General features: G+C 39.9%; 1 protein-coding gene across 1 annotated transcript in view; it reads left to right on the top strand.

Moving 5' to 3' along the window:
• The window catches only part of nell2a (neural EGFL like 2a), a 101,009-nt gene that overhangs the window by 64,615 nt on the left and 11,483 nt on the right, over positions 1–24,911 (top strand). The window contains exons 15-17 of the mRNA XM_032588831.1: positions 1,627–1,722; positions 17,124–17,264; positions 21,545–21,738. Coding sequence (XP_032444722.1) covers positions 1,627–1,722; positions 17,124–17,264; positions 21,545–21,738 — 431 coding nt within the window. The remainder of the gene's footprint in view (positions 1–1,626; positions 1,723–17,123; positions 17,265–21,544; positions 21,739–24,911) is intronic.

Here is a 24,911-nt window from a genome sequence, read left to right as displayed (position 1 = left end):
AAAGGAAAGAAAAGAAAAGAAAAACTAAGTAAAAGCGCACGCCTGGACCGCACAGGGTAAAAAGCTCGCAGAGTTCAATTGATCGGTTTGGATCCGACAGATCCAACTGACTGGGCAACCAGCGCAGATTTCTCTATAGATGCGACCAGGAGGAATATGTGAGGCACGTTCAGATCCCATCAGGTGAAGTGCTTGTAATTTAAGTGGAGTTGTTTAATATAATTTATTATAAGTTATTGGGACCACAGTCAGTGGTTTGTGTCACTATGGAGAAAACTTTAGGGACATTTATCTGCTTTATATGTGATGGGATCTGGATTCACGGTTCAACTAGGTGAATGTTAACTAAACCACATAAAAATGCGGCTAAATAGCCGATGTTAATATGATTATATTTTGATGGGTAAAAATACATGACCGATTTTTTAAAAATGCTGTCGGTCAAAATGACGGAGAACAAAAAGGTCTAGCGCGACCTCTGGTTCAACCAGAGTCTTGACTTAAATTTGATAGAGAATCTGTGGAACTAGCTGAACATTAGGGTTATGGCAAGTAGGCCTTCCAACCTCATCCATTGATTATTGAAAAGACTATAAATACATTTTCACCTTCTATTTTAAAAATATACAAAAATTAAGATTGATAAGTATTATTTTCAAAATAAAAGTATGTCCAAGTCCAGCTACCTTCAAATTTTGCTTTTGACGTGAGGTTTCCTGGGGTAATGACATACCTTGTTCAGTTTTGGTCTCATTGGACCAGTAAGTTGTTTTGTACACTTCTCTTGACGTAAACCTAAATGAACATTTAGGAACATTTTCACCCCCCCCCCCCCCCCCCCCCCCGTAATCCCTCTGCGAAACTTTTAATTTAGCTATTCGATGCACCTGAGCAAATGTCAGGAAAATCCAGCTGGAAGAGCTAAAGGTTATTTCATGTTCATCAGATTTGAACTCAAGAAAAATAAATTCTGAAACTGAAACAAAAATGGTTTCTATAAACCATTAGTTTGAGAGCGTGTACACTTAGGCAGCTGGGTTAGTGAAACTTTTTTTTGTTACCGTATCATTTTTTTAGAGCTTTCCCTAAATAAAAATATTATTTCTTTGCACTGGGGTTGTACACGCCATCTACAACCCTAGTGATAATGTGTGGGAAGAGCTGTGAAATGAGTCATTAAAGTGTCATTGTAACATCACAAAAACCTGGCACTTTAACACTTTCAAGAGTCACTGTACTTCCTTATTTGTCAACGTATTTTCCCATTTGCTCCATTTAATTACATCTATTCTCCTTTCCAGCTTTTTCTAGGAAAAAAAGAAGCATAAAACGATTTGTGTATATATTACAACGACCTCCATTTCTTTCTGTCAACATCAGTGACCTCTCTGTGTTTTGGGGACATATTAACCAACAGTCTCGCCACGGATAATGAACACTTTGAAATTAACCTCTGCGAGATGCATTAATCACGTGAAGTAATGTTATGAAAGGCTGTAATGAATCACATCACCGAATTAGCTCTTATTCTGTATGCAAATACTTGTGCTGGTGCTGGTCTAATTACACAGTTAATGCTCATTAATCTTTGAGAGTAATGGCTCTTCTCCTCCGGTGCGTCTCCAGCAATGTGTGATGGACTGTGCCAGAACGGAGGATCCTGCGTTTCACCTAACAACTGCGTTTGCCAGCAAGGATTTACGGGGGAGAGGTGTGAAACAGGTAGGATTTCATTTCGGCTTAGCTCCTGTGTTTCATTTCTTCTCCCTTAAAGAGAGGACAAAGATTTATGAATACCCAGGGAAGAGTGGAGAGAAAAAAAAACCCACAATAGAAACTGGGTTTCAGGTGATTAGGGCTGAGCCTGTATTTGTCTTGGCATATCTGGGATCTTGTTTAGAATGACATATTACTTTTTGCGTTTGGAGCTGTCTGCCGTCAGAGCTCTGACACAAACAGATGATTGCTAAATGCTGAGTAGTTGTTGGAGTTGTGACTCAAACGCAGTTATTGTCCGCTTGAGTCGGTGTTTGTGTCTGTGAGCGTTGATGACTTTGTGCGTCTGTGCTCTCTGGCGAGTAATGAGTCTGCGCCTCGTCCGAAGGCCTCGTAGAGGATTTGTACGGCTTTGGAGCAGAATGGGAATCGTATCATGTCACAGCCTCCATTAACCAGCGTAGCATTCTCCCTATAGCCTAAATATCATGTTTTCGTTGCAACAAATCTTACTCCATGAATGTTCCTTTAAAAAAATAATTGAACCACTTGAACTTTTTCACGTTTAATAACATTACAACCACAATTTTATTGTGTTTTATGTGGCACACCAACAAAAAGTAATAAGTATTGTGAAGTGAAATGAAAATGCTTAACGGTTTTCAAGAGTTTTTACAAATAACCTGATACGTGTGACATACATTTGCATTTAGCCCTCTATTTTTACACTCCTAAATAAAAACAACCTATTGTCTTTAGATGTAACGTAATTACCAAATTTACCAAATCGTCCAACTTTATGTAATTTATTTTTAGGATACATCCCTAAAGATAAGGGAGTTTAATTAGTCTGCTTTAATCAAACCCTAGTTTCTTTGTCCAGAAACTCCAGGTTGTTTGGAGAGGTGTGAACGCGTAATCGAACTCTGATGTGGACCAAAAAACAAACTATGGCTGTTCAGTTCAATTGAACAGTTGAACACTGGTGCAGTTCAAAGGCACATTTGATTTTCACGTGGACTAGAGACCCATTTATAGTTAGAAAAACAAAATATATGCATATACTTGAAAACTATGAAACCTTACGGTTATGTGCTCCTTTGTGCTAACTTGTTAATTGAACCAAATTCAAGTACACAGATGTTTGTAGCTTTAACTTAAACCTGGTTCATGAATACATTTCCAACTCTTCGTACGTTGTATCTTTCCTCGGGTAACCATGGTGGTGTAATTAGCTTTTTCTAACCTTCTGCATCAACACGCAAACACTTTTTGTAAAATCCGTTTCAATCTTTAATGGAGTATCGTTCGGGAGGCAAGTGGCCAACCTAATGAAAAGTCATGGCTCTTCAGTCAGGGTCCTTCCTCATCCAAATGCAGCAGATTGAGCTTTTCTCATTGGTCCAGCTATTGATTGAGTGCCCTTTTTTATGAGGCATCCTTTTTACTGCCCATCTTAAAGTAAATTAATTTCCTCATAGTGCTGATGATAAGCCAGGAAAGAAAAAGGAAGTGTGTATGTGCGTCTTAGAGTTTTCACCCAGTCTAATGACTATCATCTTTCCCATGTTGGGTTGAGGAAAGTTTTCCTAACCTTGTCCCTTATGAATAACTTAAGGGACAAGGTTACAGTTATGTCCCTTATTGTCAGAAGCAATTATTACTTCTGATAATTGCATATTTTTTACCCTCTGTATGGGTTTACATCTCAGCCTTTTTCTCTGTAGGTCTGTTTCGGCTGCACTGCTGCTTTGACAAAAAGGCGCAGGACAGTGAACCTATTAAAAGATGTTACATTTCACTGGAAGCAGAATTATAGCTGTCCAGCATCAAACCAGCTCAGTTACTGTTTTGGCTGTAACTGTATTTCTGCATAAAGCATTAACCAATTTGTTCAGTAGAAAACCACCAGACTCAACAGGCAGGACATGAATGCTGCTGGTTCTGTGTGATTTTAAAGGCTCTGTGTTCGAAGATAATAACAGCGGGGAGCTCAATTATCGAGTTCTTTCTGTAAGTACTGAGTTGTCAACAGTTGGCCTTTGATTAAGGATGCTAGCTAAAGTGCATACCTTTTAGAAAATCACAGCAACATGGGTATTTACAATATTTTTTTTCAATGATTGGCATGTTTTGATTACAAGTTTATCAATAAATCGATAAATCAAGTTTATTTGTATAGCACATTTCAGCAACAAGGCAGTTCAAAGGGCTTTACACCATAAAAACAGAAAAATACAAAGTCATGAAAGACAACATACAGATATAAGGAAGAAGCTGTGATTACTGTACTGCTACCAGAAGATGCCTACATGAAGTGAAAGACCCCAAATGTCCGACTGTTAAACCAAAAAAAAAAGCAACAGCTGAAGTGGTTACAATCTGCCAGAGAACACAACGACTGGCCCAAATAATAATGGCACAGCATTTTGTGAAGTGATGAAAGCAAAATTGCTCGATTGTATCTGATGTTCCGACAAGACATCCTGAAATACACCAGTTAGCCAGCAGCAACTTGGTTCAAGAGCAATATGCTGATCGATGTGGAGCGGCCAGACCAATACCTGGACCTTACAAAAATATTGTAAAGCTCTTAAAGTAATGCAGAGGATTTGTCGAATGTAGTTCAATGGCTGAAATCAAATGAATTTCAGGGAGCAATCAGAAATCCATTTTAGAAAGTTAAAACTTTAATGTCTGACCATAGACTTGCAACGCTTGATGTCAGTTTTTTATTTTAAATTTTTGGATTATTTTGCTATTGTTTTAAAGTGTTTTAAGGTAACATTTCTCCAAAGTGTTATGTCTAAGGAGGAGTTTCTCGCTCTTCTACGAGGAATACATGTCGCCCGTCCGCTTTTTTACAAATAGCACTTGTGTATCATTGTCGACTGATGACGTAGGTTTGATTCAAACACTCTACGAAGAAAAATCGACCCAAGTCTACAATTAGCAGGAGCAAGTTCCCAAGTAAAACTGGTGATATGTTAAATCACCTTGTTCCCACACTTGCTTCTTCATGTGCTCGTTTGTTAGTAGATGACTAACGCCGCCTCTTTTTAAATTCTACATCTTTTGGTAATAGTCCAAAGCAGCTGTCTGGTAGTGAAGGTATTATTCTCTTGAAATTTCACCTGTACGATTGTTGCACACAACACACACAGAACTCTCCCATGTATTTTCATGCCTGAAGCGACATGAAGTTTGCCGCCACAGATGCTGGCGAGTGCATCTCTCCTGCTTCTCCGACAATCACTCTCATATGTCTCAAGCACTGTGACAACCACTATGCTGATGTTCCTTCGTTGTGCTTTTAAGCCCCAAGACCATCATCGGGTCCCCAATGCTACAAGGCTAAGGCCTCTGGCACTGTTAGGGGACTCCATCAGTCACTCATTCTGGAAGAAAGGCTTCTCCTTACTGCTTCCACAGCATGACAGGAACTCCCAGTGCGGGCTGTTTCTGCTGCTAGGATGCATGGCGGCTCCAGTTCTAGCAGTAGGAGGAGAGAGCAGCAGTTTGGGTAGAAAAGATGGAGATGTAAGGGGGAGAGTGACAGATGCAAAATTCGAGGAAGGGTTAGGACAGAGAGGGAGCGATTCGGAAACGGGTAAAAGGAGGTGAAGCGGAATGGATGATACGGAGATGTTCGGGTGGAAGGGGAAAAGCTGACAGATGCAGATCTGGAATGGGATATGCGGAGGGAGGGACGGACGGGGTTACTGAGTTTTTCCCTGAATTTGGACGTGGAATGCGGTTGCTGGAGGAGAAGGAGGAGGAGGAAGAGGAGTAGCAGAGCTCGCAGGATGAACATGGAAAAGCTTTCGTTAGGTTTTCAGACTCCCCACCCGCAGGACCCTGTGAGCTTTTAGAGGCCTCCCCAGGGACTCGGCCGCTCCTGATGCCGCGGCATTAGAGTGACGGCCTGTCACAAGCTGCTGAACGATGACGCTGATGCACCCTGTGCGCACGAGTATCTGCGGTGCTCACGCACATCATCAACCTGCCACCTGATTTCAGATCGTCACACGTCCATGTGTAATTGGGCGCACGCTCTTAGCGTAATTGAGCATGTTTATTTCTCTGCAGCTGAGAGGGACGGCGCTGTTCAGCTCGGGTCTGCTTGTGTAATCTGGTGACAATGTGTGTGTGGGTGTGCACTTCCCAGCCTTGTCATTGCCATTCAGTGGGAATACGGGAAGGGAGGACAGGGGACACGCAGTGCTGACAGACAGGCAGCAGCTAGTGGAGAACTCTGACTCGCCATGAATTATGCAGGAGACAGCTGCGGCTGGGCACATCCACTCCAGTCATAGATAAAAATGGACGAAGGGCCAGCCATGTAATGTTTGCCCCCAACATGTCGCGTAGCCGCCACGGTAGCCCCAGGCTAGCTCTTTGTCCCACATTTCCTCACAGTGCGATGGATAAATGTGGAAGTATTAGGCTCATTTTGCTGTAATGTGGTTTTCATTTTAGAAGGAAGATGCAACTGCATCCACCAGCAGATTTCACTGTTGGACTCTGTGAGGCCTGCGTTGTTTGGCTGATGATTTTCTCCCACAGTGCTTTGGTACAAGATGGCTATTGGGGGGGAGAGAGGGGAAGGAGGGAGCTATTTGTTTTTTTCCCACTTGCTGTTTTTCCTCACTGAATTTGAATGTATGTAATAAAATCAATTTAGGTTTATTTTTAAATTATACATCCAGGTTTGCTGCTTTCCGTCCTCTTTGATGTTGTTTTTCTTTCCATTTGCTCTCAGCAATTTTGTCTCCCGTAACATCAGTTGGACACCAAGCAAATCAGAGAGAAGCAATTCAGCCTTGACTGCTTATGGAGCCATTTTGGATTAGTTGGATATGAAATTCCACCGACCTTCCTCTGAAAAGCTTTTAGTTTAAATATGTTTGATGAAGAAGAGGAGCTACACTTCTTCTTATCTTTGCTACGTATATCATGAAAATCTGAATTAACACCAACTCCATGCTGAAGTAAAAGTTTGGTCTCAGCTCACCAGAGAACCATTTAAGTTTAAAGGATTTTTCGAGGCGCTATAAATTCAATTAACATTTAAATATCTCATAAATAAGATGCTTATAGGTATGATGGAGTAGTAGGGCCACATTAAGACAATTAAAAACTAAAATTACAATAATATGACCAAAATAAGTACTTTTTTTTTCCCCTCCAGGGGGTCTTTTGTGGGTTCTAGCGTCCCTTATATGAAAGTAGGCTGACAGGAAAGGGGGAAGGAGAGGAGGGAAGACGTGCGGCAAATATCGCCAGGTCCGGGAATCGAACCTGCGACGAAACGTGGGTCGCACTATCCCCTACGCCACCACAGCACGCCCAAAATAAGTACTTTAATTTATTTGTATTTTTTTTCTTAGTTTGGCCCTAATACTCTGTCATATAAATCAGTGCAAGGGTCTGAACTTTTTCATCTTGTATGCTAAACATTAAAACGCCTTTATGTTAGAAAATTGGACTCTAACATCTGTGAATACCTGCTGCTTCCTCAAGTCTCAGTGTGTTTACTGACTGAGTTGGTGGACTTGTTCTGTCAGATAAATACGGCTCGATTATGGTTTTTTTTTCTTATTTTCAGCTCATTATCCTCTCCTTTCAGCTCCCGCTAAGCTTATTAGGACGCCTGGGCAACAGTTGGAACTCTTCGTCACCACGCTGTCAGCTCTGTAACTAATGACCATCTCAGCTGTCCTTCGTTGGCTTCTTGCTAGTTTCTCGGAGGACAGCGTGGACTGCTGAGGAGAGAGGTTTTTACTTGATTAGATGCTGAGATCGCACACCTCTTCCTTTTCATCTTTCATTTCATCTGCAGTTTTTGTGGGCACTTTTAATCAGTGGCATTGAATCACGTTGAGTCCCAGTTTAGCATCAACTCTGTTCTTTAAGGACAAGGACAAAGAGGTAAAAGATTTTTATGTCCAACATTAATGATCCAATTTAGATTTGCGCCTCCTACCTGCTGCTGTTCAAGAGCATCATCAAGGAGCTGCACGGTTTTACGCCCGCACGATAAATTGGTATTTTATTGATAGCGAAAACGCAGCTTCCCCAACTCCTGATGTTTTACGGCTACTCATCTTCTTCCAAAGCGATGTCCGCATAAAAAGATGTTTTGATTCTTCGCCGGAGATATTAATCGCAGTGAAAGCTTTTAAGCGTGTTTTTTTTCTTCTTGTTTTATGCTTCTGTATGAAGTCCGTGTATCATGTTGGGGACTGACAAGAAAGTAAAAGAGATGGGAAGCAGACAAAAACGAGTTTGAAGAAGATCTGTGTGACAAATGAAGTGAAGAAAAAAGGATGGGGGTATTTAATTATTGGGGGATATCTTGTCACACCAGAAGAGAGGAGAGCAAAAGGCTGCAAATAGGAGGTGATTTATGATAACATGTCTAAATGGAAGCAGAAAAGCGGAAATCAAAGTGAGGATTAGGAAGGGGTCGGGGTAAGAGGATGAACAAGGTTTTTATGAGTAAAACCACGAAGTTTGGTGAAGCAAAAGGATAAGTACCGAGGACAAAGAGCGGCAAAACAAGAAGGGTTTTTTTTTATTATTTTTTTTAATAAAACTGTCTGCTTTTTGTTGACAATAATAGGCAGTTGTAACCTAAAGTTGCTCATAACACAACATTTTCAAGTAGTAGAGGAAGTGCCTTTCAATTTCAGAGAGGATGCCTTGAAACGTTTGTTTTGTTAGAAAACTGTTTCGTTAATTACTCTCTATTCCAAAAAAAGAAAGGGACAAGGCAATGGAAGTGCTGCTTGCTGCTTTTGATTTATTTATTTGCCCTACTTTCCAGAATCTTAGGATATTTGTCTCTATTAATATATGCCCTTATACATCAGGAATAGTGTCAGAATTTTAGACAAAATTATAAAAAGCAAACAATAAAAACATAGCCGCATCACTTTAAGGAGGAGGAAAGCATTGTTGTGTGAAAAAAAAACATTCAACAGCTAACAGGTATCAAAGCTGCTCGTGTTGCATAATTTCAAAGAGCAAAGGCCACAGCGTGCCTGCTAATAATAACTCGCGAAAGCACAACATCATAGTTTCATCGCAGCCTGAATCTCCCCTGGGCTCATCCCACCCAGCACTCGTGCTCAGGTAGTGAATAATTAAAAGCGAATTCATTTTTTCCGCTCCTTGACAGCTCCCACGACGCGTTGCTGCAGCTGTCCCTCCTCTGCGCCGCGGTTTACCCACAAGGCCTGCAGGCCTGCGACTGTTTAAGCTCAAGCGGCTTGTTTAAGCACGATGATTACATATTCATTATTTATTTAGAGACGGCTTTACAAAGCACTCACTCCATCAGCTATAATTAGTGTGTCTTAATTAGGCCCCGCTAATGGCCGGAGCTGTCGTTTAGCTGGGAGCAACCTGCTGCTTTTGCCTAAATGACACGTCTCCCAGGGACAGGTTGATGCTGTAGCTGCTAGTACGCAGTAAACAACACTGGGCACAGGGATAGCTACACCGCTCTGAAGACTGACAGAATGAAAGAGCGTGCTTTTATTAGTGCAGAAGTGAAACATGCTGAGTAAACAAGCATTCTGTTCACTTTTCCTTCTGTTCTGCTTCCATCAGTCTTCAGGGAAGTGTCAGTTTTTAACTTTGGCTAACCAGCTTTTGAGCTGTTGTTTTTGCTTGGATCTTTTTATTTATGTGAGATGGGAATATGCGCAGTAATTAAGAGCAGTCAGTATCTTACTGACTCCTCTTAACTTTCGCTATATGCATCTGTACTATGAGGGATTGCTGTGAAGTAAACAACACAGTGCAAGCAATTGTCTACTGTCGCTACACGCTCATCTAGGAGGAGTCCATCCATCCATCCATCCATCCATCCATCCATCCATCCATCCATCCATCCATCCATCCATCCATCCATCCATCCGGCCGGCCGGCCGGCCATCTTTCCTTCCTTCCTTTATTAATTATCTGAATTTATAATATCTCAACATTTCTGGGTTGTAAGATTTGAATTTTTCTGATTTTGTCATTTTGATTTCTGGCTTTTAAAAGTTTTCCACCTCAATAACAATCTACTTTATTTATTAGGTACACATAAGTTTAAGCTAGCTAACAACTCCTTGCGTTTGTTGTGTGAAATGCTTATTTTTTGACAAAAGCAAGTTCTGTCTGAAGCACCATGTTAGTTTAATATGTGGCTTGGACTATAACAAGCTTGGAAAAATGGTAAATTAAGGAAACTTACCGTGATTCTCAAACAAGGCAGGGAAGTTGAAAACTTTGCTGGTAGATGGTGGAAGGAGGCGGAGCTTTTCAGTGTAATTTTTTTAAACTCAGTTTGGAGAATTTTCATTAGCACTGAATTATTAACTCCAAAAGAATGTATTTCTTTAATACTTTACAAGTTACACCAAAAAGAATAAATAAAAAAACCCAACAATTTAAACTAATATTTTCACCAACTTGTGCTTAAGTATTCAAATAGTGTTAAAAAGGTGATGTTCATCCATCTACAGGAAATCTGCAAATCTATGAAACTCAAGACTGTTTAAATTGTATCTGGATCACACGTGCAACCATTGTTGCTTCTGCTTGCTCTCTTCCCAGTCGGTTTCAGACATATATCCTCCCACTCATAAAACCTGGGAGCTGCCGGAGCAATTTGTTAGCATCTGTACAGTAAGTTCAAGAAACAACTGCACAGACCTTTGAAAACCCACCTGTGCTACTCTGTTTTATTTTTTACTAATAATTGCCAGTCACGCGCACTGAGTTTTACTGTAAAGACGGAGGGATTACATAAGAGAGTGTTATCAGAGTGTTCCTGCAGAAATTGTTCACAAGTCTTGTTTCCAGTTTCCCTTGATTACTCACCCACTCTCCCACTCAAGTGCTTGCAGATACGGATTTGCATTTCAGTGTCTTTTTCATCTCCAGGAACTCTGCGTGAAGCTGGGTTTGACTTGGATTTCCCCATGAATCGCTGCTGTTTAGGCTTTATTTCCTCTTTTAAAAATCAAGTGCGCATCGACAAGGGAATGTCTGTTCTTCGCCCTTTACCATGAACTTGAAGGATCAGGAGTCTTTTCTTGATCTGACATGAAAGGTTGGCTGATCAGGAAAATCTGTTAGCAGCTACAGGTTAAAGAAGATGTTATTTTCTCTAAAAGAAAAATCTACCCATGCCTTTCAGGAATACAAGGGCATTTCAGTGAATATTTAAAATGTTCATTTATATCAGTTGTGCTAAAAAAGCTGGCTACAGCCAATCATTAATGGGAAGTTGAGTAGAAGGAAAAAAATGTTGTTGGAAAAACTACATTGAGAGGATTTCTCAAGCAAAAGCGAAGCTCGTCACTTAAGAAAGACACACACAGGAAATGGGCTACAGCTGTCAGCATCCTTGTTAAGCTACTTTGATTAAAAAGATGACAACAGAAACTTCTTCCTTTAGTTAAAGAACGAGAAAGAGTGTTTAAAAGTCCTCTTAGCATTTTATTTTGAAATCATTTTATTTACCAACCGTGCTTATGAACTACCTTCTGTCTGAGGGTATAAAATAGGTCATGTACTGGGACGTACCTGTCCCAGAAGATGTTCTTCAATCGTCTCAAACAACGACTTGCACAGATACTTCTGATCTCTGGGAGGTGCCAGCTGTTTTTACCACCTGCTATATGAACACACTTTAGTGAGAATACACTTCCAACAGCACAGTTGTAGAAGTTGATGATATGCTGCTGATGAATTTTGGCCAATTTCATTTTCCTCCAGAAGAAAAGATGTTGTTGAGCCTTTACCGGTGGCTGAAACGATGTTAGTACCTCAGGTCAGGTTCTACGTCATAGTAACGCCAAAGAGCTTGAATTTTGTGTCCCTCTCAACAGCTTTTGTTCCGACATCAATTGGAGAGTGAATGTTCGTACTTTGTTTGAGAAAGTCCACAATTATTTTGTTGGTTTTCTTGATGTTGAGAACCAAGGGGTGGTTGTAACACCTTGATGTACTTCAGTTCTGCATGCTGTCTCGTTGCCATTGATGAGACCCAACATTGTGATGTCATCAGCTTATTTAAAAATGAAGCTATACAGACATAAGTGAGGACAGCATAGAGCAGTGGGCTAAGGACACAGCCTTGAGGGACTCCTGTGCTGATGGAACGAGTGGAGGACGTATTCCCACTCTCTCACACTGTGTGCGATTTGGTGCAAAGTCCAAAATCCAGCTACATAGCGTGTTGTTAAATCTAACATTACAGTTCCTTTGGCCATATTGTATTGAAAGTTGAGCTAGACTCGACTAAACGGCAGCTTTGCAAAGGTCCTTTGAGATCTAGATCTCCCAGAAGTGTGTGGACCATGTAGTACTAGCATCCTCTGTCGATCTGTCCTCCCTATATGCAAATTGATCGAATGTTGGTGGTTTAGCTTTCTTTAAGTCTCTCAAGGCATTTAGCTGGTATGGGGTTCAGTGTCACAGATCTCTAATCGTTTAGATATGTGATATTAGAGTCTTTAGGGATGTGGACTATTACAGTTCCTTAAAAGCAGAGAACCAGGAAGTGGACTGCAACATATTGTAGACTGAAGTGAAAATATTCGCAACCCATCCAGCAATTAATCAAAATTAACAGAAGCAAATGCTTGAATTATATCAATTCCTGTACGTAATGAAGCATGTAAGATGGATATTGAAATTGGGTGAGAATTATGTCTCTGTATTGGAGGCGTATTTGGCAGCCGTAACAATTTTGGCACAAAGTTCTGCTTGTCGAAGAAACCTTAAGAAGGCGAACAATGAAACAGGGGGAACACAAAGAAAAGGTAAAAGAAATGAGCTTGCCATCAGCGACAGACAAAAATAGGACGAAGTGAAGAGGTTATTGTGAGCATGGACAATGAAAAAAAGCCGTACAGAGGTGAGGCTAAATCTACGTCTTTATTCTGCCCTTTTTCTGCTCACAGAGACAGCAGACTGCCAGGGTTTGCCGGAGGTTATAATGAGAGCACCTCTGTTTCTGCCTCGGCTTTGAGCTATAGACTGAGAAAAAGAAACACCTGGGAAGGTGAAGGCGGCGGATGAACAAAACTGGAGGAGGGCGGTTTCATGGCAAGCAGACATAAGACGCGCTCAGAGGAAAATCCGGATGCTTTTTTTTTTTCTTCCTCCACTTTGTCCTTCGAGAGATGCCTTAATAGAGCTCTTGTTTCTGGACTGCCACTCAGGATAACAAGAAATATAATTGCAGTCTCTCTCGTACTCACTTGTTCTCTCTTTCTTTACCTTCTCCTCCTCCTCCTTTCTTTTTCCCTTCTCTCTTCTTTGACCTCCTCACCTCCTCGCGCTGCTCTGTCTGCACGTACACAAGGTATGTCAGTCATTTTCGTGTCTTTCCCATCACCAGGGTAACGGCAGTGACTTAGCTTCTGACCTTTCCAGTGGAAGAGAAACAGGCCAATTTCATTTTTGTTTGTGTAGTCATTTCATTTTCCCAGGGAGGAGAGCGGCATCATTTAACAAGTGAAACTACCGAGCCGTCCCCATGTATGATTGAACAAAAGGCAAAAGCCTCTTGATTCTACTGGGACGGCGTCTCTCGGCAGCGGCCTTGTCTGACTGTCATTGTTGATGATTTAATTGCTACGATCTTCCCTTCTCATTTAGAAAGAAAAAAAGATTTAAAAAAAAACCGAGAAAGCGCTCTATCCCAGCTGTGCCTCCATGTAACCGTGTCAAAAGTGTGACTGAGTTTCTCCATGCTGAAAGCACGGAGGCACTTGAAAAGTTGATTTGACAGCGGCGCGGCGGCATAATTGCAGCTGACAGGTTTGCGAAGATAAAAGAGGAAAGCGACAAATCTTTTGTAGAGGGTGTAAGCCTCTGTTGTTATCGCCAGACAGCGGAGCATTTTAAATACCTGAATGAAACCGGCTGAAAATAACCCATTTTGCATATTTTTAGACATTCGCTTCATCATCGCCGCCTGGTATAAATAGCATCTGACGGGCACAGTTGTACTTTAAACTGCTTCGTGCAGCAGGAAATGCGGAGGCTGAATTTCAGCTTGAAATTCTCCATATACTGGCAATGCACCTCATGCATTTTTTCCCCTCCCTTATTTTTTAAAAAAAAGGTTCTCTCTTTTTTATCATCCTGACATTCAGAGGCGGAAAAACGTATCGGATAATTCTCTTCAGAGCCGGGGAGAAGGCAGTATAATTTTTAATGATTGGGGTGAAATACTGTTTGCTGTGGACTTTTTGATATGAAGCTGTGTGCCTGAAACCTGCTCTAAGAAGAGAAAATGAGCCACTCTGCTGTCTTCGTGGTGATGATTAGTGAAATACAAAAGTCATCTAGCTGAGATAGCGCTTTAAACCTGCTGATGGACTGTCCAAGTCATTTTTTAGATAAATACAGAGAGGTGAGAGATTTCTCACCTTTTTGTCTTGTAAAAGCAGCAAGCCATGTTGTATTTTATTGGCTTTTTCTGTCATGGATGATCACAAAATAGAAAGGGAAGCATGTTTTGGAAATTCCTCACAAATAAACCTCTGAAAGGCAAAAAAATATTTCGTCTTTTACAAATTGGACACGTTAGGTTTGTTTTAATTTATAACTTTTCCTGAGTAAATGCTTTGCAATCAAAGCTGTAAGTCTTAGAATATGGCTTCACCAATCTGAAGACTGAAATTAGCTCGTCTCAAGGTCAGCCAGATTTAAGATGAGATCGTTTGAGAACATTCGCTTCAATACCTTGCCACAGAATCTCAATAAGATTTAGCTACAGACTTTGAGTAGGCCATTATAGCACAAAGATGTAAACCATTCCGTTGCAAATGTGGCTGGATTTTCAGAGTCCTCGATAATTTATTTTTCCATATTATGAGTTACAATATTATAGGGCTATTTTCACAATTATCCAAGGAATTGATTTCTCTGTCTCTCTCTCTTTCTCTCTCTAAAACCGTGACGAAGCGATATTCCAACGCCACAAATGCTGTCGTAGTCCAACTATCACACCGCAAGCTTCAACAATCCTTATTTCTCCCCCAAAACATCACACAATTCGACACCATGCTGCTAGCACTTCACAACAACTCGTAGGCAGAAATGAGAGCGCAAATAATGATCCGGCCGGAACACGGTGCGCTACATAACAAAACATAATTTAACGAAGCTTCGAGGCACATAAATTTTCCTCGATGAATTTTAATTATCGAGGTACTCGAATCATTCGAGGAATTGTTTCAGCTCTACAATACTATAAGTTGTTCCACTGGCAGATTGTTTCACTTATATCTTATACTACTTCAGTGGTTCCCAAAGTGTGGGGCGCGCCCCCTGGGGGGGGGGGGGGGGGGGGGGCGCAGTGCTATTGCTGGGGGGGCGCGGGAAGCAGTATGGATGAAAAAAAAACTGTTACACAAAAGTTTCACTGTAAAGATGGCTTGTAGTGTGTTTTGTTGCAATCTGAAGTGTGAAATAAACTTTAGTGGAATTTGAAAACAAAATACTGTATGTGTATAGGTTCATGTCTGGTTGAACGATACTTGTGCCCAGTTGATTTCTTTTTTTTTTCTTTTTTGGGTTTTTTTTTATTGTAATCTATAGGGGGGCCCAGAAAATCTTTGGGAACCACTGTACTACTCCATTAATATTAAGAAATTATTGACTTAAAGCAAGCTTTTAATATCGTGCTGAAAAGTTACTTGTAAGTTTGTTCTGTCTTATTTCAAGTGCACTAAGATATCTGAACTAGAAATTTAACCAAAAATGCTTGGTAAGATTTTATGTTTTTGCAGTTTAGCCTTAAAATTACTATAATTACCAAAAAAAAATAAAAAATCTACTTCCGTGTAGTTTAACCCTCACTATTAAATCCGGTGTTCATCTTTAATAGCTGTCTAATCCTGAAACTAGACAAAGATATTTGGTAAGATTTTGTATTTTTCCAGTCTATTGTTTGCAAAGGATTGTATTTAGAGGAATCAGTGTAAAGGGGAGCAAAAAAAAAAAAGGCAAATCACAATTCCGAATATTTACTTGCAAAACGTTTTAACGAAATACAATAATGTTTGCGGTTGTGACATGGCAGAATGTGAACAGGTTGAAGAGGTGCCTTTTCAGGACACGGTAAAACCTTAATCTGCAGGACATTTTGATCAACAGTTAATCTGCTGCAGAATTTCTATTTAAAGGCCGGGGGCTCATTAGCCAATAGATCTTAATCCTATTACGACTGGTTGGTGGGGGACCAGGAGCCCTTCTGTCGGGGTGTGCGGGTGGGGTGTGTGTGTGTGTGTGGGTAGAGTGGGGGGATACTTTTGCAGTACAGATGTGAAGAAGGTCATACGCGGCACACTGCCATTTTCATAATGAGAGCAAAGCATCATGCATCATGCACAATCATAAAAAAGCCATCACTGGCCAAGCAGACACATTTAATCATGGCACATGTCGGGGAGCTAACATATTTAGCCCCGCCGCATAATAACAGGCTTTATTCCCTCCTTCACGTGGGTCTGGCCCCGGGTTTAATTAAATGTTAGCCGAAATATCAGAGTAATCTCTCTCTCTCTGTGTGTGTCTGCGTGTGTGCGCATTATGCTCATTGTTAACAGCTGAATAGTTCTTGGATGATGTTTGCGGGGACGCCTGCTATAATAACCAAGAGGTTTAACGTTGGCCCGTTGTAAGCGGGGAGAAGAGTGAGCGTATGAAAAGGAGATACAAAGAACAAGAACAGACCGACGAACGCAGAACGACGGGGAGACAAACGTGGGGAGGAGAAAACCCGGAGCACTTAATCTCAGCGTTGCTATAAAGACGAGCTGAAAGAGGAAGCGGAGACGAGGTTTTTTTTTGAGTGCAGTTCTGTGAAAATAAACATAAGCTCCATCCACCGACAGCAGCCACCCAACGGCTGAAAGAAACCGTGCCAGAGCCATTTGTTCAGGGTCTTTTTTTTTCACATGACAGAGTTTTTCCCCCTCAATAAAATAAATCGAGAGTGCACTGACTTTGGAAATAATCTGTTTACCTGCATGTCAATGCATTTTGCTACATCTTCCTGCCAGGGCCTTTTTGTTACGACTCTGTCTCGTCAGAATGCGCTTCGTGTTTTCAGTTAGTTTTCTTTCTTTTTTTTAATGCCCTGCTATCTTTTATTGATACTGATGTCATTCTCTGGCTGCAAAATTGTCTTTGATCAATAAAGCCTTTTGGTCTGGATGCTCTCACATGCAAGACAAGTTGTTTTATTAATTATGAATCAGTCAGAGTCTAGGACGCCCAAGAGGCAAGAATGAAAGCGCAATATCTGACTGAGTGTAAAAAGCTGATTCTGAAGCAAACATAAATTGACTGTATGTGTCTTGCTGTCTCCCCACCCTCCTCCTCAGACATTGACGAGTGTGCGGACGGCTTTGTTGAGTGCGATAGTAAATCCACTTGTGTCAACTTGCCCGGCTGGTACCACTGCGAGTGCCGCGACGGCTACCATGACAACGGCTTGTTTTCCGCCAACGGGGAATCGTGCGTAGGTGAGTTGTTCCTTTTCTTTATTAAATATTCAAAAGTTTGGTAGGAGCATACTCCAGGTGTCCCTTTTTATTTTTTTTGACACCTGAAATGAAAAAACGTTAGGCATGGGCTGGTATCTGATTCTCATGGTGTGATAGATCTGAATATTATGTTCTACCAGTCTGCTGTGGAGGGTCAAAGCTCTTCTGCCACCATCTGTTTGGTTTATCAGAACCAGAGACTTGAAAACAACCTGATAAAGAAGAAGATCATGGCGTGAAGAATTTTTCATAAAATCCACAAAATTACAGACAACCACGAGCCTCCTCTTCATGGGACTGTTACATTCCGACAGAGCGTCTTTTGTCAGAGGCTTCATCAGAACCACTGTAGCACAGACAGCTACAGGAGTTTGTTCTTGCCAACAGCAGTCAGCAATCTGAATTCCAACATTTATATTCACTCTGGGATTAATAAAGTATTGTTGGATTGAATTGACTTGAATAGAAATGCTACTTTTTATGGTGTCTTGGTGTTAACACTCTCCGGTCCAGTGCTTAACTGGTTTGAATCCTACATAAAGAACAGGGATTTCTTTGTTTCAATTGGAAACTTCTCATCAAAAGATCAAAGGTCACATGTGGGGTACCCCAAGGTTCAATCCTAGGACCCCTTTTATTCAATATTTATATGCTCCCACTAGTTCAGGTTATAACAGGAAATAATATTAGCTACCATAACTATGCAGATGACACACAGCTCTACATTACGACGTCACCAGGTGACCTTTGACCCCATCCAATCACTGAACAGATGCTTAGAACAGAGAAATGTGTGGATGTGCCAAAACTTTCTCCAGCTGAACAGAAACAAAACTGAAGTTATTATTTTTCAACCTAAAGAGGAACGATCTAGAGTCAATGCACAGCTTCAGTTATTACAACTGAAAACCAGCAATCAGGCCCGAAACCTGGGATTAGTGATGGACTCTGACCTGAACCTCCAGAGCCACATAAAGACAGTCACAAAGTCGGCCTTCTATCACCTGAAGAACATTTCCAGGATTAAAGGACTAATGTCTCAGCCAGATCTAGAGAAACGCATCCATACGTTTATCTTCAGTCGTATTGATTATTGCAACAGCGTCTTCACAGGTCTGTCCAACAAATCAATCAAACAGCTGCAGCTGATCCAGAATGCTGCTGCTCGCGTTCTCACTAAAACCAGGAAGATAGAGCACATAACACCAGTTTTAAAGTCCCTCCACTGGCTCCCTGTAGCTCAAAGAATAGACTTTAAAATACTGTTGTTAGTTTACAAATCACTGAACGGCTTAGCACCACAATACATTAAAGATCTGCTGTTATTGTATCAACCTTCCAGACCTCTCAGGTCTTCTGGTTCTGCTCTGCATCCCCAGAACCAGAACCAAACGAGGAGAAGCAGCTTTCAGCATCTATGCACCACAAATTTGGAACAAACTTCCAGAAAACTGTAAAACAGCTGAAATACTGACTTCCTTTAAATCTCGACTAAAAACCCACCTGGTTAGGATTGTATTTGAAACGTAATCAATTACAAATTTATTGATGGAACTTGACTTAATGCTTTGTTTTGATTGTTGATTTTATGTTGCATTGTGTTTCTGTGTTTGATATGATGTAAAGCACTTTGAAATGCCTTGCTGCTGGAATGTGCTATTCAAATAAAATTTGATTGATTGATTAACTAGCAACATTTTGTCTTAAGACAAAAATAGATAATGTTATGTAATTCAAAAAATCTCCATAGTTTTTAGAGAGTACCCATAAATAACATTTGACAGGAAAGCAATCTAAACTAAATAACAATTTTTTAGCGCCGATAAGCTTGAGGTAATTTGTTTCTATCAGAGCTGATAAGGACAAAATAAATAAGAACAAGGTTTTCTGAAAATAGCATCCAGTTACAGTGCTATAAGACAATATTATCTCTACAAGCTTCTGTAGATTTTTTTCAGTTTTGGTATTGCTGTTGTGCCAAACTGTTACAGGTATTTATATAAGAAAAAGATTACATGAGTAAACACAAAAATTAGTTTAAAATTATGATTTTGGTTATTAAGTGAAAAAACTTACCAAACTACCCTGGTCCTATACATAAATATAATCGCCGCCAAAATCTAACAACTGGTTATGCTGCCTTTGGCATCATTGAGTTTAGGTCAAACTGAATTTATTCTATTAATTCTATTTTGTACATTTTGATGCCACCCAAAACCTGTGTTTGCACAAACCTCGTGTTAATATGGCAGACGTTTACCGCCCGACATGTTAAACAATGATGGGCCATAACCTCTGAGGCTGAATCTCATCTCAGAACCGGAGCTGTCCCTTTAACAGGTGCTGTTAAATGGATCAGCTGCTGATCCGTTGATTGTACTTTTCCTTTATATGAAAAGGAATATTAAATAAAATAAACTAAAAAAAAAAAAAAATCAGATGGAAAGTTTGTTTTCAGGATCGTATCAGAACTGGAAACTGAAGATGAAGGATGTAACAGGCAGATGGGACCATAAGATCTGAACAGATGAAGAAGAGGAGGTTTTTAGATGGTAGTTATTGCAGCTTGGCAAAGTTGAAAGTCAGTATTAGAAATTGTCCTGGTAAATCAAATACTTGCAGAAATAATTCAGCTTAGTGCACAAGTAGCTGTCTGTTGCTGACAAAAAAAAAAGTTCAATAAAAACTTTTTTCTTAAAAGTTTAACTTTGCGAAAGCACGTTGTGTTAATCACATTTGTCAGTAGCCTAAGAATTCAGAAATGATGTGGTAGTTATCCCAGGATATGAAGTAGAATCACTAATTTGTTTTTAAAAAAAATTAAAGAAAAGAAAAACCTGCTGACCTGCTGAAGATATGGATGGATGGATCTGTAAATGGCCTACTGTTTCATCTTATTGACATCAAGTACTGAAATTTGATCTTTTACTTTTAAAATATTAAATATATAAATATTTACCTTAAATAATCTTAATCTGGAAGGAAAGGCCGTCTCACACAGTGACATTTTTCCTTATTTTATGTCTGTGTATGAAAAATCATAACTATAATTACTAAAATTAAAACTGCAAAAATCCATATTTAGCAGCAGGAGAAATATTTTTTTATTTATCTTTCTATCAAATGAAAACTATTCAGTCAGGAGAAAAGAAAAACGAGGTCTCCAAGTGCCGCCACACCAAGAGATTATTTTACAACATCATCAAAGTAATATTTTCAGTTTGTTCTGTTTTGCATTTACAAAAAAAAGCTGGTAGTTTCTCATCAGTGATGGGCAAAAAAAAAAAAAAATCCAATATGGCTGCCATCTGTTTCAAAAGTGATGACTTGCTGTTAAATGCTTACTCTACTAAAAGCTTAGATCTTTTTTAAATCTTACACAAAGTAGTATGCGCATGAAATTTGATGAAATACAGTGTTGTTAGCTTGTATTGCTAACAGCAGTTAGCTTGTCTCTTAGCACAGCAATCACTGTCTCACTAGTTTTAAGAGTTGGTTAAGTTGGGTTTTGTATAATTCCCAGATTTTACATTTCCAGTTTCAAGTAAATAAACACAAATATATTCCTGTCCTCAATGTGCTTTCTGTCTAAGAAAATGTTTCCACGTCTCAATTTCAGAAATGTAGTTTCGAAATTTAAGAGGCAAAATAGCTTCTCTGACAAGACGTTCCGTCAGCTTCTATTGAATGTTTTTGATTCAGGATTGACCTCTCCAGGTCAATCCTGAATCTCTTTTTAAGTTCCCTTCCTCCTAAAAGATACGTCTCTTTTCTTTCTGAAGCCTGTTAATTTTTTTTCAAACATTTTTTTTCTGATTTAGCATGTCGACAGACATGTGGAGGCTGTCAGAAGCGAAACCCTGAATCAACAGAAACACGGAAGAAACGGGCGCAACAATTGAGCTGGTGGTGCCGCTCCATTCTTTGACCCCCATCTTAGCCGTCATCTGGATTTGAAAGGGCCGAGAAAGAACGCACATTAAAAGCACTCTGAAATAAATTTTAAAAACCCATGAATGATAACAACCTGTCTGCGCCTCTCAAAAGCAGAATGGGTTTCTGGGTTACATTGCTTTCACACGCAGCAGAATTAACGTCTGTGTTGCTCTTCTGCATCAAAAGCAGACGTAATTTCTTTTTAATTTCTTTTTATTATTATTATTATTATTATTATTATTATTTCAAAGCAGATTATGCACAGAAACAGCTTTGCCTGCACAGATCATATGTATGATGTCATTCCTTTGTGCCCCCTGCAGATATTAACGAATGCAAGACAGGGAGGAACACCTGCGCCAACGACACAGTGTGCTTCAACCTGGAGGGAGGCTACGACTGCCGGTGCCCCCACGGGCATAACTGCACTGGCGACTGTATCCATGACAACAAGGTCAAGCACAGCGGGCAGATATGGGTGCTGGACAGCGACAGGTGCTCGGTGTGCTCCTGCCAGGTAATAAACAGGGCAAGATGGAGAACAGAGAGCGCTTAAAGGTAGCGGTGGGTGGAGCTCTGCAGACCGAGGGGCAGATGGAGGAGCGGGACATGTGTTCCCAGCAGGCGCGGGGCGCTACGATTCCGAGGTTGGGATAACCTTGTATCTAGATAGTTTGATTTAATTTAAAGCAGCAAATAAAGCTGCCGTGGCTAATAATAGTGCCCCATATTGCAATCATAATGACTAATTTTATGATAGCTGTGGTTGTAATCACTATAATGTTTAGAGGCCACTTGATTTTCATCCACAGATGAAACATAAGGTGGATAAGTGGATATGGATGAATGAGCTGAACAGGTCACACTGATTATTGAATTTTCTAGAGCATATGAAAAGCAAGATCAAAATCTTTATGCAGCAGCAAGTAATGAGATCAAATCTAAAGATGTTATAAAATTTAAATACGACAGAAAGATTCTGCCTTTTCTTCCATGTATTATTTTAAAATGAATCAGTCACTGTCAGTCAGCAGTTCAACTTATCGGTTCTAAAATAAGCTAAATTATTTCTGGAAATTGTGATATTCTGCAGTTCGGTTCGTTTGTAAGGTCACATCAGAAGCCTCACAAGTCATTTGTTTCCATATGCATCTCAGTATCTTGCTCATGCAAAGCTGTTTGTTTTACCCACAGACGTGTTAAATGTCGCTTGTTACAAAATTTTAATCAACAAACTCTATGACCTTATTGTCTGACCCTGACCAGTGACCTTTTTCCTGTCAGTGAACTAATCATATGTCATCAGTTCGTTCTTTGGGGGGGCAGTCGTTACTGCATGGACATACCAAAGGTTCTCTATTTAGTTATTTTTAGCATTAAATATGTGTTTAAAAATGGAGTTACTGGAAGTAAAATGTTTACATGTTTATTTTTCTAAGGAGACTTAATTTTCTGTGGATGCACTCCAGCCTTTCTAAGAGAGCACTGCGGTCAAAAAGTATCAAACGCTGCACTGACTGAAGCACCGATTATCATTAATGACTTACACTTATGCTGTTTCAGTCTACAGTGTAAATGCTAAATACAATTATTACCAAGTATTTCTTCAAGAATTTTAGATTGAAAAGTAACATTACATCAATATGACTGTAATTTATCAAAACATTATGATTGAGAGCAGCTTTTTTAAGGGCTGATTAAAACAACCTCAAAAGCCAGGGTTATATATCTGTTTCCTAAGACAGGCTAATCATGTCTACGTGCTTTGCCTTTTACGATGGTTTATACTCTGAGTTTTTGTTTTTTGTTTTGTTTTTATATATATATATATCCTCTCTCCACTTCCAACATCTCTAAACAAAGAGTAAGAAAACTAGTGGAAATCTTCTTTTTCTTCCATGTGACCGAAGCCGTCCCCTACAGGGCTAATCGGCTACAAATGTCACCTCCATCCTTCGTAGGGAACTGACATTCTACAATAGACTGTAAAAAGATAGGGAGAGTTATGTCTTTCTATTTTAATTTTAAAAAAAAATTACTTATTAGCATAGGAGCAATCATGACACTTTTAAGTGAATAATCGTATGGCTCACGGACAGCAAGGCGTTGCTGTTTGTTAACTCTGAAGTGTAAACACTCCCCTGTTAGATCTTCAAAAGAGACAAAGTGAAGTGGATAATGTAAGTTCTTTGCAGCAAATTATACTTCATCTTCTGCCTCTGTGGGGGAAAAAAAAGATTTACATTGTAGTATGCACTCATTCATAGTTAATAATTGAGCAGATAGTGTAACTGCATGTTCATAAAGCGGCACAAATAAATATTTTATATCACCAGTGGGTAAAATGAGTTTTATGTAATGTGTTTGCAGTGACAAACCCACAAAAATTAACAGCTAACTTTTTCCGTTCACCCTAGTACTTAGAGGAACGTTCAGCAGCGACGGAAACGAGGGGAAAATGAAGCCCAGAATATGGCTAAAAAAACAAAATCAGTGTTTGCTAGGAAAACAAATGCCTGTTTTAGGGGCTCAAATGCAACGATTAGTGAGTTTCCAATCAACAAAGGTGGTAAAAAGGATTAAAAAATCAGACACTATTTAGTTTACAAACTGATAAACTAAACTAAACTAAAAGATAACAGGAATATAACAAATGGTTTGGTTTGAAATTTGAAAAATGCCAAGTGTATGAAGAATTACAATGTTTAAACCTAGAGCAATCTGCTCAGATAACATCAGCTAGCTAGTGCCACATTATAATTTACTGTCTCTTCTCATAAGCATCAACAGTCACTTGACTAATAGATACGCCAATAGAAAGACCAAATTGTAAAATCAGGCACACAGGTGGTCTGCAGCTTCATCTTTTCCACCTTAGCACATTTACAGTTTGCATTTGTCAGAATGCATTTGAACCAGTTCATTTAACAAACAAGTTGTGTTATTACTAATCCAAATTGTTGCAATTGAGCTCCATGATAGTCATTTAATTTGAGTATGTAACTCCTGTACAGCATACTTTATTATAAAATGTGCTAACTGCGTGTGGGCCTTGATGACACACAATTGGTTCTGACAAGTTCAAAGTTAAAATTAATACTCATAAATAATCAGAGCACTTCCTCACATGAACTTCACTTCCGATAAACGCCATACAGCAAGTGGAGTGGAAACTCCGCTTATTCAGAGGCCATCTTGCAGATTTCATGTTGAGAGATGTTTTCTAGTCCTCCGAGCTACTAAAATGCAGACACGAGTTCCGCAAATTTTCACTGGACATTTTTACTGCACTGCTGCTTCTCTTTTATGCCGTTATTTTTACTTATTTAGAGGTTGGCATGGAAAAAGTTCCCCGTAATGCTTTTGTGTGCGAAAACTTGGTGAGCAATGTGGTTTTCAGGCTCTAGCTAGCCTCCGATGTCGTCACCAAAGCAATCAAAAATAACTTTTTATTTCAACTTATGTTAATTTATCCAATTACTTTTAATTCTCTGCAAACAAGGGAGATTGATGGGACATGACAGCGACGCTACTTTGACGGACGAGCGGGTATGTGCTGTCATACTTCTTAACGTTTGATTGACTCGAGTTTCTGACGTTGTTGTTTTGATCACTTCCTAATATCCAGGCGATGAGACACCTGGGAAGAACTGGTCCGGGAAAACTCATTCTGTCACCTGAGAGATGTTT

The sequence above is a fragment of the Xiphophorus hellerii genome, chromosome 2, assembly GCF_003331165.1.
Source record: "Xiphophorus hellerii strain 12219 chromosome 2, Xiphophorus_hellerii-4.1, whole genome shotgun sequence".
In the NCBI taxonomy this organism is placed as follows: domain Eukaryota; kingdom Metazoa; phylum Chordata; class Actinopteri; order Cyprinodontiformes; family Poeciliidae; genus Xiphophorus; species Xiphophorus hellerii.
This window is presented reverse-complemented; position numbering and strand designations above follow the sequence as displayed.